We start from the raw sequence: 13,735 nt of genomic DNA on the forward strand, positions 1-13,735 counted from the left end.
TGTTTTTATTTCGTGTCATATGACATTGACGGATATTGTAAACACTACAAATTGATTAAAACCAATTATAAATTCGCCTAAATGTATGCCTTCTTTTTCCAACTCAGACAAAGCACGGTGAACAAGTCGTTCAAATTAAATGGTCTGTTCCAGAACCTTCAAGAAGCTACTATTTTTTACTACGATAACAATTTTTCCTTTACATTATCGAAAAGAATAGTAAACAATTGTAGATTCTTGCAATTCAGGAACAGACCAAAAATGTATAAAACAGGCAGTGCCTGAGTGGCGCTTGAACAATCAAAAGTCTTTGATAATGTCAACCCATTAAACAAACCTATCTCCTCAATCTTAAGAAATGTAAAGAATCAAAGTATTTGGACCGGTTGAATGGACTTTTCTTTTTTTATGAAAAAACAACCAATTCGAAAAAATGCTCAATAGAAATTTTACGAAAAACAAACCAAAAGAGAAGAAACCCAAAAATAAAGCCTATCGCGATACGTTTCTTGGTCGTCTGTGTCAAAAGATCATTGACAGCGGTTTACCAATACAGAAGGCATTAAATTCGATACTAATTGGATATATTTGTGGTATTACAATAACAATTTTATGGTACAAATATTTTGCTGTTTATCCCGTGAATACTTCAAGATGGTTTGCCCTCGTAATCCTGGGATTTATTATTATTTTCTTGTCCTACAGCAAGGATGTAAGGTAAGTTCGGAGGAGGTCTTGATTGTCGTAATTATTTTAAATATTAATTTTGTTTCTTGAAGGTGCATTGCCTCTCTCTCCATTCCCATTTTATGCAGTTCCAAAGGACGTTCTCTCATAATTGCAGTGGCATTTTTCATAGCTGCAACTGGACCCACTCTGAATTTATTTCGTAATATTGATGTTATGGTCTCCAGTTTAAGTTGTGGTCAAATGCAATTAAAACATGCACTGGGTGATATGTTGGATACGCTGAAGAAACCTTTGGTTGCCATTAAGGATGCCATCCATAATGCTGTTAATGATTTGCGAAATGTTTTGGCAAAAGTTCAAAAGGTGTTGCTTACAATTCAGGCTTTGATTGTTGTAATATGTAAGTTTAAAAGTATGGTTTTTGAAAAACAAGGGTTGGATAGGATGCTTTCCATAGTTTGCCTTGCTTCTTGAAAAGAATGGAATTCTATATACAAAATAACTTTTAGAGGTCTCCAGGTCTTTATATATAGAAAACTAATTACTGGTCGTCTATATAAAGGTTTTTTACAGATATAAGACGTACTACATATAGATGATAAAATAGCTTTTCCAGGTCTCCTATAAATAGGTCTACCATAGACACAAGACGTACTTCAGGCCTTCTACATGTCCAACTGTGGCAAACACAATACATCTGGTTCAGGTTTATTCTTATTTGCAAGATCTCTTTATATAATTGAAATCAAATTAATTTTTTGTTAGACATCTGCAAATGCATGGTTGTAAGGACACCAAGACTCAGTTTGCTGAAGTAGCCCACTGTGCCAGGATACGCTCCAGAATTTTTTATTTCAGTGGTGGAGGGTAAGGAAATACGATTTTGTGGCTGTAAAGAGAACATTAGACTTATTACAGGAGATTAGGAATGGTTGGGTTCGCTCCGATTTTCACTGCTGGACCTGGGACTGCATATGGTTGACTTTACTCTGAGATGTTATATTTTACATTTTTTGTCCTATTTAAATTCCCGTTCAATGTTTCTTTTCTCCAATAGTGGCCACAATGAAAAATGCCTTTGCATGGCTCAAGAATATTGTACGAATGTGTAATAAAGAATTTGGAACCCCCTATGAACGTTGTATGAAAATAGCCCATGATGCCATTGCCGATTGTCAAATGAAATTGGGAGCCTTGAAGGCTTTGTGTCAAGTCACTCAACTTTTTGCCATGCTTTGTTATGCTACAAAAGTTGTAGATGTTATTTGTGTATTGGTGGTTTTTGTTAATGAATCCATCATTGCAACTGTAATGGAAAGTAAGTAACTACAGTAACTGCCAAAAAACTTTCCATTTCTCTATTATCCTTTCAGAACTACAAATGTTTACGGCTGATGTGAAAAAGTTATTTGATGTCTCCATAACATTTGATCATGATTTCTATTTCAAGACCACAACATCAAGGGAATTGGATGACATTAAAAAGGATATAATGCAGGATATTCACGCGCGTATGAGAACATTTGTTCTAATATTCGGTTGGTTAGATATGATCAGTCTGGTTATGTTGGCAGTTATTGTTTTTAAGTAAGGATTATGTAAATGTGAAATTAGCTTGATGATGTGGATTTATGTTGAGGTTATTTTTACAGAGCTATTTATTTCCGCTTAAAATATTTACACAATCCTGGCTATCAAAATTGTTATATATCAAAGGAGTTTGTTGAAATTGATGACAATCGCAGAAATATGAATATGGAAACGGCATTGCCATTAACATTTATGGAGAAAATGAAATATCCTTGGGTAAGGTAAACGAAATATTAAAAAATGTTGACCTTTGGTCTGATTGTGAGATTTTGATGGAATACCTTATTGCGCTATGATAAGAAGTTAACATAGGTTTTATGTGCTTATTCTTCAGCTTACAGATTGCAGACTTACACGTCAGGAGTGGCTGGCTTTATCACGATCGGGTGTCTTTTTGGCAATTTCAAGCATTCAATTGTTTTGTATATGTTTTGCCGATTATAGCCTCTTCTGGATGTTAGCCTTGATATCATATTACGGACACAAGGAAAAAGGTTTTACGAGTAAGTTAAAAAAACACAGTTATTGGTGGATTTTGTGAGTAATGATCCATCCAAGGCGAATTTAACAAGGTGATACAAAAGGCGAATTCAGACTGTAGTCTTCATTTGCTGTCAACATTTTTTGCGCGAAATAACCACAAATGGTAGAAGAAAACCGTAAAATATTCTTGGTAAAGCTTAAATAGATATTGCACACAGATATTCTTTATAGAAGAGAAATATTTGCAATTTATTTTTGATTTAAAATACGTTTTGACCGCAAATAAAGATATCAGTTGGTATTATTGTATCACCTTCTTTCTTGCACCATGGATCCATCATTACCAAAACAGCGGAATGATGCACTCATGTGGCACTGAACATACTCTTTGATCTTCATGTGATTATTCTTTTTATGTACTATTACGCTTCCATTTGACACTGCTCTTCATATACTCAGCCGCTACTTCTCCTTATTATTATATTATTTACATTCATTATTTTCAATAATTTAATTTTTATTTACTACTTTACTTTATGTAATGTTCAATAGTCACACTGCCATAACACTGAACATACTCCTCAAACACCAACACACGAGAGAAAAAAAGGGGGGCAAATTTTTCGTTGAAAAATATGAAGTTTAAACAAATTCCACGTATATTTAATTTGTAAATATTGCAAATAGAATTCTTGTAAATTTTAATATATTTCTAAAGAAGCGGCACAATGATTTGAATATCCGATAAACTAACAGCCTGTTTCTGTATGTCGAAAGAAGAATGTGTGCGAAAGAAACACGTCCAAACTCTTGTGTGTTTTTCAAATTTGTTTTTTGTTTTGAAGCAAAAGCAAAGTTAAATTTTTTTCGAAAACTAAAGTTCGGGCGTGTTTCATTCGCACACATTCTTCTTTCGACATACAGAAACTGGCTGTAAGTAACGTTAATTATGAGAGAGAGAGAGAAGCTTATTTAAATTGCTACGAAGGAAATGGAATATGATGATTGAAAGTGTTGTCTATTTAGCGATTTTTTAATGTTTATGCATTTTAATTGCAATATTTTCAAAAACTTTTCTTCTGCTGTAGTCTGACATTCTTAAGTCGAAGATCACACTAACACTGTTTCAACATGGCGACTTCGAGTGTATAGGCGAGGGGTATGAGGGAGTGAAACCGCTGTACAAGGTTTTATGTGTTTGCGATGTTGCCTCTTCCTATTATTCGTTTCAAGAAACTCGCTAGTGTGGCCAAGGACATAGTGAAAGGAATCTTGTTGGTTTAGTATGAAAGCATTTTTTTAGCTTAGTCCCGGTCCACACTAGAGGCATTTCAATGAAATTAGGCGTTCTTAGATTGAGTTCCACACTAAAGTAATTTTATGAAGTTGCTGTAGTGGGGAACTCGATCTAAAAGCGCCGAATTTAATTAAATTATTTCATTGAGCTGCCTTTAACACCCGTAAAAAGTAGTGAGCTAACATGTGCCGCGCGTTCACCCATAAGAACGTTAAAAACTTGGGTTTGGGCGCCGGGTTAGTAACCCTCCCCTAGAAAAAGCAGCATACTATGAAAAAAAAAAAACAAAAGAAAAGAAAACAAATCCCTCTAAAGTTGACGACCCCCGCAAACGTTTTAAGACCATGATCTGCGAATCTGCACCTGGAATGTTCGCACTCTTTATAGAGAAGATGCAGTTTACGCATTGGCAGATGTACTTGAAAAGTACAAGGCCGATATTACTGCCATACAGGAAATACTATGGAATGGGAAAGGCGTCACAACAACACCTAAAGGTGACGCACTGTATTATAACTGCCATGATATAAATCATGAGTTTGTTTGCGGATTTGTAGTTGGTCGGAGGTTAAAACACCTGGTCTCCAGCTTCACACCCGTGAATGAAAGACTTGCTACAATTCGAATAAAAGAAAAATTCTTCAACATCAGCTTCATTTGCTCTCATGCTCCCACTGAAGACAAGGACGAACAAACCAAGGATATATTTTATGAGCGCTTAGAAGAAACATATGACTGCCCATGACATTAAAATTATTCTAGGCGATTTTAATGCCAAAATTGGAAAGGAAAATATCTTTGGCTCAACAGTCGGAAAATTCAGTCTTCACAATGAAACATCTGACAATGGCATGAGGCTGATAGACTTCTCAGCGGCAAAAAACATGGTAGTTAGCAGCACCAGATTTAAGCATCTCGACATCCATAAGGGCACCTGGCTGTCTCCAGATCAGAAAACAAATTGATCGCGTTGTGATAGATGGAAGACACTTATCGAGCGTGTTGGATGTACGCTCGTTCCGAGGAGCAAACATAGTATCGGACCACTACCTAGTTGCAGCAAAGGTACGCACCCGGTTAAACGTAGCAAACAAAGTACGAACAGACACAACACGAAAGTTAGACATCGGTAAGCTGCAATCACAACAGACAGCCACAGCGTATTCCACTCAACTAGCCCAATTGCTTAATCAAAGCACTCCTCGTCGCGATAACACATCAGCGCAATGGCAAAGCATTGCCCACTCCATGCAAACAGCGTCAAAATCCATACTTGGATACCAAAGACCTCAACCAAGGAATCCATGGTATGACCAGGAGTGTCGAGCTGCTACCGAAGAGAAAAATGCGGCATATAGGGCTACTTTACAATCCGTAGCAACGCGTAGCGCACGAGAAAGGTATCGGGAGAAAAGGAGAGAGGTGAAACGTCTTTTCCGCAGGAAAAAGAGGGAGATGGAAAAGCGGGCGTGTGAAAAAATCGAGATGTACAGGAGTCAGAATGAAGTCCGAAAATTCTACCAAAGAGTGAAGCATCAAACTGGTGGCTTTGCTACAGGCACCTCCTCCTGTAGAGACCAGCAAGGTAATTTGGTAACTGATACAGATAGTGTGCTCAGGATATGAAAAGAACATTTTTCAAACCTGTTGGTATCCAGCGAAGATGACGAAGATACCACAGATCCAATCCCAGAAGATGGTATTGAATGTATACCGCCCAGCCATGATGAGGTTAATACAGCAATAAACCGGCTGAAGAATAATAAGGCAGCAGGAGCCGATGGCTTACCAGCCGAGCTGTTCAAAACAGGAGGCGACACGCTGATAAGGTGTATGCATCAGCTAGTTAGCACCATCTGGTAGGAAGAACGAGTACCCGACGATTGGAACCTGAGTATCCTGTGTCCGGTCCATAAGAAAGGAGATAAGACTGTATGCTCTAACCATAGGGGCATAAGTCTACTCCCGATTTCCTACAAGATTGTGTAAGGGACATTGTGCGAACGACTAAAGCCTATGGTCTTAGACCTGGCAAGTCCACCATTGACTAGATATTTACCCTGCGGCAAATCTTGGAGAAGACCCAAGAGATGCAGGTCGACACCTACCACCTTTTTGTCGATTATAAAGCAGCCTTCGACAGCCCACTACGTTCAAAGGTATTCCAGGCCATGTCTGAATTTGGTATCCCCGCAAAGCTCGTTCGGCTTTGTAAAATGACATTAACAGACACGAGATCCTCAGTTAAAATAGGAAAGATCCTCTCCGAAGAGTTTTGTACCAAAAGAGGTTTCAGGCAAATAGACAGCATCTCGTGTGATCTCTTCAACATCCTGCTGGAAAAGGTTATTCGAGAGGCAAACGTCAATAGAATTTGCACAATCTACACCAATAGCCAATACTTGCTTATGCTGATGATATAGACATCATGGGACGATCAGTTAAAGAAGTAACAGATACCTTTATGAAGGTTCAAGAAGAATCTGCTAAAGTGGGTCTGGCGGTAAACGGCGGGAAGACTAAGTTGATGGTGTCGACGCGCAATGCGTCCATAGAGATCGGGCCAACTGTTGACGTTGGTTCCTATAATTTTGAGGTAGTAAAAGACTTCGTCTTCGTTTGAGATGCAACGATTGCGTTGGCTAGGCCATATCATAAGAATGAGCGATGATGAACCCACTAAAAAGGCGTATAAATATGAGCCGCTTGGCGGTGCACGCAGAATTGGCAGGCCAAAGAATAAATGGCGCAAACAAGTGGATCAAGAGATGACAAGGCGCGGTATTCCAGAAAGAGAAGCAATAGACAGAGAGAAATGGAGATCTTTTCTTAGTTCGGCCTATAGAACAAATGTTCTGTAATGGGCCAGCTAAGTAAGTATTTCATTGAAATCGCTTTATGGCTCCGGCACATAGGGTCCGTTGTGCGTCGCGTCACGCGTTAATAATAACAACCACATGAAAAAGTGTAAGTTGTGCCGATTTTGTTCTTGAAGTTTTCATGTGGTTGTTGTAACACGACGGGCCGTATGTGCCGAGGCCTTTAGTGTGGACCGGGACTTATTAATAAGAATTTGCTGAAATTGTCTACCAAAATAACACGATATATGTTTTAAGAACGCGTTTCATGCAAATTGGGCTTCTTTCGGTAATGAGCCTCATCGCAACAATGCACGATGGGGCCGATGATATGTTTTTGAGCCAAAAAATCACAGGGGCAAGCTACACCTTCCAAATTTGGTGCAGGTGTTTATAATCGGCCTGGAAGCTAATCTGCCAAATTTGGTTGATATCGGTTCATATATAGATATAGCTCTCATATATATGTTCGCCCGATTTCGAGTAATTGATGGACCAAACACGAAAATTCTGTCCAATTATTATGATATTTGGAATATGTGGCGGAATTCGGACTGGAAATAAGTTTGTCAAGTTATTTTGAAATCGGTTCAGATTTGGATATAGCTCCCTTATATATTTTCGCCCGATTTGAGGTATTTCGTTCAACAAACATGCAATTTCTGTCCAATTTCGAAGAACTTTGAAACGTGTGACAGGATTTGGTCTAGAAATATGTTTGCCAAATTATATTGAAATCGGTTCAGATTTGGATATACAGTATGCAAAGTTCGTATTCGTACACACCTAAAAAATTAATTAAATCTTAATTAATTCCATATTTTATGTGCAACAATGAAATAATTTATAGGAATTACCATAATGAAGAAAGATTTAAGAATAACAAAACACATTTTTAATTTATTCCGTCATTTAGGTATAGATGGCGCCTGTGTGGGTGGCAAAGTTCGTATTCGTACACCTATAAGCACTATATATGTGGAGTTTTTAAGGATTTTCAAAGCAAAATACCGCAAATTTTTGTTCTTTTCTTCTTTTGGAATGCCTCTGCTATAGAAATACAGTGGCGGCCATATAATTAAGAACGACATCGTATTAAAAAGTATTTGACTTGATACGTTCCAAATATTTGATTATTTATATGGAACAAAATTTTTTAATAAAATACAGGGTAAGCACTTTCAGATGAACCCAAAACTTGTTTTAATTCTCCCCCGTTTATACGAAAGAAACCACGATTTATTAAAATAGTCATAAATCGACCGGCCACATAATTAAGAACGATATAAGTAAAGGTTACTTTAAAGTAATTTTCATACACAATATGTGAATATATCGTTATGTATTTTAGAAATCGGTTACTTTGATTCATTTTTAGTATCAAATGTCCTTTAATGGTACATATTATTGAATCTAAGTTTGATAATTGGGCATACCTAACGTTTTCAAAAATTTGCCCATAGTTTGACGAATTTATTTTATTTTTGGGATCTAAAGCCACAGTTTTGGCTTCCTTTCATTCCCTCGATGACGCTCTGAACGATACCCCGTGTTTATCGTTCCATAATCGGCGCTTATTTACCCTTAAATGGGCTTTAATCCCACTTCTTTGAGTCCTTTGCGAGGGAATTGTCTGGGAAATAGTTTCGTAAGAGCCATTTCCAACTTATAAAGCGGTAGGATTTTTGTCTGCAGGTAGTAGACAGGAAAGGAAACAATAATATAATGTCTATACAAAAATTGGAAGAATTCCACACCGAATATAACATTTATTAACATGATGTTTTGACTGCTCGAATTCCACAATAATTTTGTGTATGTACATCAGACATTAGTTTATACAAAAATTGTATTTTCATCCATAAAAGTTATTGATTTGACTGATTTTGATATTAATATGAGCTTCATTGATTAAAAAGTCTTTCATAACTATGCCTACCACACCCACAAAGACATTGTGCAATGAAGGCTTTCAAAATATTAAACCTTTCATTTTTGTTCGGTATACCGTTAGGCCAATTTTTTGTACAAAACGAAATTATTTTTTTATTTCCTGTCTACTGCCCGCAGACAACAATTCTACCGATTTATAAGGTGGAAATGGCTCATACGAAACTATTTCCCAGACAATTCCCTCGTAAAGGACTCAAAGAAGTGGGGTAAAAACCAATTTAAGGGTAAATAAGCGCCGACTGTGGGACGACAATCACAGGGTATCGTTTAGAGCGTCATCGAGGGAATGAAAGGAAGCCAAAACTGTGGCTTTAGATCAAAAAAATAAAATAAATTCGTCAAACTATGGGCAAATTTTTGAAAACGTTAGGTATGCCCAATTATCAAACTTAGATTCAATAATATGTACCATTAAAGGACATTTGATACTAAAAATTAATCAAAGTAACCGATTTCTAAAATACATAACGATATATTCACATATTGTGTATGAAAATTACTTTAAAGTAACCTTTACTTATATCGTTCTTAATTATGTGGCCGGTCGATTTATGACTATTTTAATAAATCGTGGTTTCTTTCGTATAAACGGGGGAGAATTAAAACAAGTTTTGGGTTCATCTGAAAGTGCTTACCCTGTATTTTATTAAAAAATTTTGTTCCATATAAATAATCAAATATTTGGAACGTAGCAAGTCAAATACTTTTTAATACGATGTCGTTCTTAATTATATGCCCGCCACTGTATGTAAAAATAACGGTAATTTTATTAAAAATTTGGCATGAACAAAAAGTGGGACGAATATTTGAAATACTTAAGAAAAATGTTCTAGATATTATTAACTATTGCGATTTATTCCAGAATTTTGGACGAAAATAGCTAATAGCAGTCCTTCTGTAACAATATTCAAGGTCTAATATGAAAATAAATGTTGTCAGCGTTTGGAAATGCAAAGAAACGTAATCCGGGCTTAGGCAAAGTAAACACATTTTTGGTTTATACTTGGTGAAAATCGCAAGTTTCGTTTTATATTTGACATTAAATGTATTGAAGTTTTAGAATACAGCTTCGAAAATCATTTAAATATTTTTCTTTTGTCAAATTGGCCGAAACAGAGGCGGCATGAATCAAGGGTTTGGTATTGTTGCCGTGTTCATAGCAGACTTCCGAAGCAAGTTTTCTTCCTTCACTATAATCCACATTAGGGCACCCTCTCTTCTTTTTATCATTACCTTGTTCTTGCGTAAATACTGTGTCGCTAGCTAACCATAAGCTTTCAAATTGTAATACACGACTTTTTGACCTCCAATTTTTTATCCATTTTTGCTTATACCCTAGACAGACGGCAGAGTTAATTTGCATTAAAAATGTCCTAATTTGAATTAATTTTTCACCCTGACAGACGATAGTATCTGCATTTATGAAACAGCTGTTTGTGTTGTTTGTACCCAGCAGACCATTTCATGAAGCTTTACAAGTTCGTCAAAATATGCGAAACAAATACACTTTCTACCTTTGATCATTTCACCACGATGAAGCAAAAATAAATTTAATTTATTCGCGATATTTTTTAGTCTTTTTAATATTACAAAAACATTGCAAAACTTTAAAAAAAATTGAGGAAGATATAACTTTCGATAGAATTGGTATGGTGGGTAATGAAATTGTTTGTGAAAATAAAAATTTGAAAAAGATATTTGTTAGAAGGCGTGAAAAACGATTAGCTGCTATTCTACTCGCGAAAGACCACTACTTATTTTGAAGAAACGCGAAAATTGCTGATTTGCTTTCCCTTTTTATTTTCTTAAACATGGAAATTTGACAAAAGACAATTGATTTCCAACAGCATTGCCATATTGAAATTGCTAAATTCAGTTTAAATTTCCTTCGATTTTGTGCATTAAGAATGTGGATAATGCACGAATTAATTTGAATTAAGGCAGTTAATGCAAATTAACGCTGTCGTCTGTCTAGGGTATTAGGGCGTGCACAAATATTATGAATTTGCTTTTTAGCTTCCGTCATGAAGTTGTCTTTGACACCTCGATTAAATTTTGCAGAAATCCATTCTATAAGGTGTTTAGGTTCTTTTCCAAATCTGTTAGCCGACATTGTCACATTTCACCAGATACATATTTTTACGAGAATGCACCCTGAAGCCGAAAGTTCTACTCCAAAGAACACATGGACTATACCACAGACTACACCAAAAACCATCGCTTACTGACACAACAAATTATTGACCATATCTAATATTACATTTACACTTTTAATAATAATCTTAATTTACATACCATTACCCGTATTTTCCATTTTTAAAAAATAGATAATATCAACAGATCAGGTTTTGGCGACAAAATACTTAAATTGTTTAATTTCGACTGAATGTCAGAAAAAAACGGAATGATAATTATGACATCTTTGACAGCTTGGCATGTCGCCGTGGGTCGTTGCCAGATTGTAATTTTTTGGTTTTGGAGGTTTGAAAGTGTTAAGAATATAATTCCGTTATTATTTGATTTCAATCGCTGACTTGAAAAAATGACTTTTTGCCTCAAAAACATGCCATTGGCCCCATCGTGCAATGGTTTAAATTGTAAATGGGGGTCCACATTTTGGTATATCCCCCACATAAATGTTTAAGCATTTGAAAGGTTTTACCTTCATATTCCAAACGAATGAGCTGTGACACGGTATTTTACGGACACAAGGAAAGAGTTATTTATGGATTTTGTGTGTAAATATCCATCATTACCCAAAAAAAAAAAACAGATTGACCTTTGGATTTCGATGCGATTTGATCTTTTGAACCCAAATTTCGGTTGTAATATTAAATTCTATAAAAACATCTAGCATTTATCAGTTCTCTAATTAACAATTTTTGACAACTTGTAGTTCCTCCATATATTACCGTGGAAATAGATGGCGGAGGTTTTGCTGGTGAAATATTTGCCGGTATTGTTCATGCATTTGAGCCTATCTCACAAAATTATACAGTGGATCCACATACATGTCTCCCTTTGCCCCGTAAACCAAATTATGGTCAATACTATTTAATTGGCACGCTAATTCTAGTCGCTTGGATTTTTCTATTTTTTCAACCCTATGGTCTACGGCTAAGACATATTGTAATGCGTCTCTATTATCCTGAGTTTGCTAGACAAAGAGCCATTTGGTTATATAATCGAATTTTGTTGAAACGAAGTAAGTGAAATACACAATTGTGAATTTAGATATTTTATAATTGATTCAAATAATTTTAGTGAGTTTCTTTAAATTGGCCCGTCGCAAGGCGCGAATAGCATTTACCAAAAATAAAACTGGTGATAACTTTTCATTTTTGGATTGGTTGAGAGCTAAGACTGAAGGGTAATTCAAAGAAAATAATATTAACGAAGTACTTTGTGAAATACAAATGTGATATTTTCAGATATTGGTTATGTCGTTTCATATTAGGACATCGAAAAGCTGACAAGTGTTTACTTTGTGGGACTCCTTTAAATGAGTAAGTTTTTTTTTCAAAGAAAATATAATGTTAAGTTAACTAAATCTCGATAATGCACTTAATCTAAATAATAAGGGCTAGTGCAAACGATGTTTGCAATGAAATGTTATTATGAAAAGTTAAGTTTAAATTAAACAATAGGTCTGCTCGTTTACTCAATAATTTGTACAAACTTGTACAAGTCCAGTAACTTCTTGTAAACAACTAAGGTCTTCTGCATTGTACTGTAGAGTAAACGAACAACAACACAACACACACATAATAGGTCTGTTCGATAACCCAAAAGTTTATACAAATTTGTACAAACTTTTACAAGATTACTTACTTACTTAGTTGGCCCATTACAGAACATTTGTTCCATAGACCGAACTAAGAAAAGATCTCCATTCCTCTCTGTTTTTCGCTTGACTTTTTGGAATACCGCGCCTTTCCATTTCTTCATCCCCTTGTTTGCTCCATCGAAGCTTAGGCCTGCCGATTCTGCATGCACCGCCATGGGGCATGTATTCATACGCCTTTTTAGCGGGTTCATCATCGCTCATTCTCATGATATGGCCTAGCCAACGCAATCGTTGCATCTCGATACGTTTAACTATATTCATGTCTTTGTATAGCTTATATAGCTCGTGTTTCATACGACGTCGATATTCACCGTCAACGCAAATCGGCCCGTAGATCTTTCGAAGAATTTTCCTCTCAAACACACCAAGCACTGCCTTATCTGCTTGCGCAAGTACCCATGCTTCGGAGCCATACATTAACACGGGTAGTATCAGCGTTTTGTATAGTGTTATTTTTGTTTGACGAGATGTGGCTTTGTTTTTAAATTGCTTACTTAGACCATAGTAGCATCTGTTGGCCAATACAATTCATCCTCTTATTTCACAACTGATGTTGTTTGTTGTGTTTATGGCAGTGCCGAGGAAGACGAAGTTTTTAACTACCTCAAAATTGTAAGTACCAACTTCCACAGTTGGTCCGAGCTCTATGGACGCTTTGCGCGTCGACACCATCAATTTGGTCTTTTCGCCGTTTACCGCCAAACCCACTATCGCAGATTCTGCTTCGACCTTCCTAAAGTTATCAGTTACTTCCTTTACTGATCGTCCCATGATGTCTATGTCATCAGCATAGGCAAGTAATATGTGGCTATTGGTGTAAATTGTGCCATTTCTTTTGACATTTGCATCTCGTATTACCTTTTCCAGCAAAATGTTGAATAGGCCACACGAAAGGCTGTCTCCTTGTCTGAAACCTCTTTTGGTACAAAATTCTTCGGAGAGGTTCTTTCCAATTTTAACTGAGGACCTAGTATCAGTTAAAGTCATCTTACAAAGCCGGATGAGCTTTGCGGGGAT

General features: G+C 36.3%; 1 protein-coding gene across 2 annotated transcripts in view; it reads left to right on the top strand.

The window, feature by feature from the left end:
* The first annotated feature begins 252 nt into the window (after positions 1-252).
* The window catches only part of LOC141402669 (DC-STAMP domain-containing protein 2), a 135,897-nt gene continuing 122,414 nt past the window's right edge, over positions 253-13,735 (top strand). For both annotated transcript variants that reach the window (XM_073984383.1, XM_073984382.1), the window contains exons 1-9: positions 253-717; positions 780-1,090; positions 1,748-2,008; positions 2,064-2,277; positions 2,343-2,496; positions 2,615-2,783; positions 11,768-12,076; positions 12,136-12,241; positions 12,303-12,377. In XM_073984383.1, the coding sequence (XP_073840484.1) occupies positions 434-717; positions 780-1,090; positions 1,748-2,008; positions 2,064-2,277; positions 2,343-2,496; positions 2,615-2,783; positions 11,768-12,076; positions 12,136-12,241; positions 12,303-12,377 (1,883 nt within the window). In that variant the 5' untranslated portion in view covers positions 253-433. The remainder of the gene's footprint in view (positions 718-779; positions 1,091-1,747; positions 2,009-2,063; positions 2,278-2,342; positions 2,497-2,614; positions 2,784-11,767; positions 12,077-12,135; positions 12,242-12,302; positions 12,378-13,735) is intronic.

This window comes from Musca autumnalis, unplaced genomic scaffold (genome assembly GCF_047663935.1).
Source record: "Musca autumnalis isolate F117 unplaced genomic scaffold, ASM4766393v1 scaffold_4, whole genome shotgun sequence".
In the NCBI taxonomy this organism is placed as follows: Eukaryota; Metazoa; Arthropoda; class Insecta; order Diptera; family Muscidae; genus Musca; species Musca autumnalis.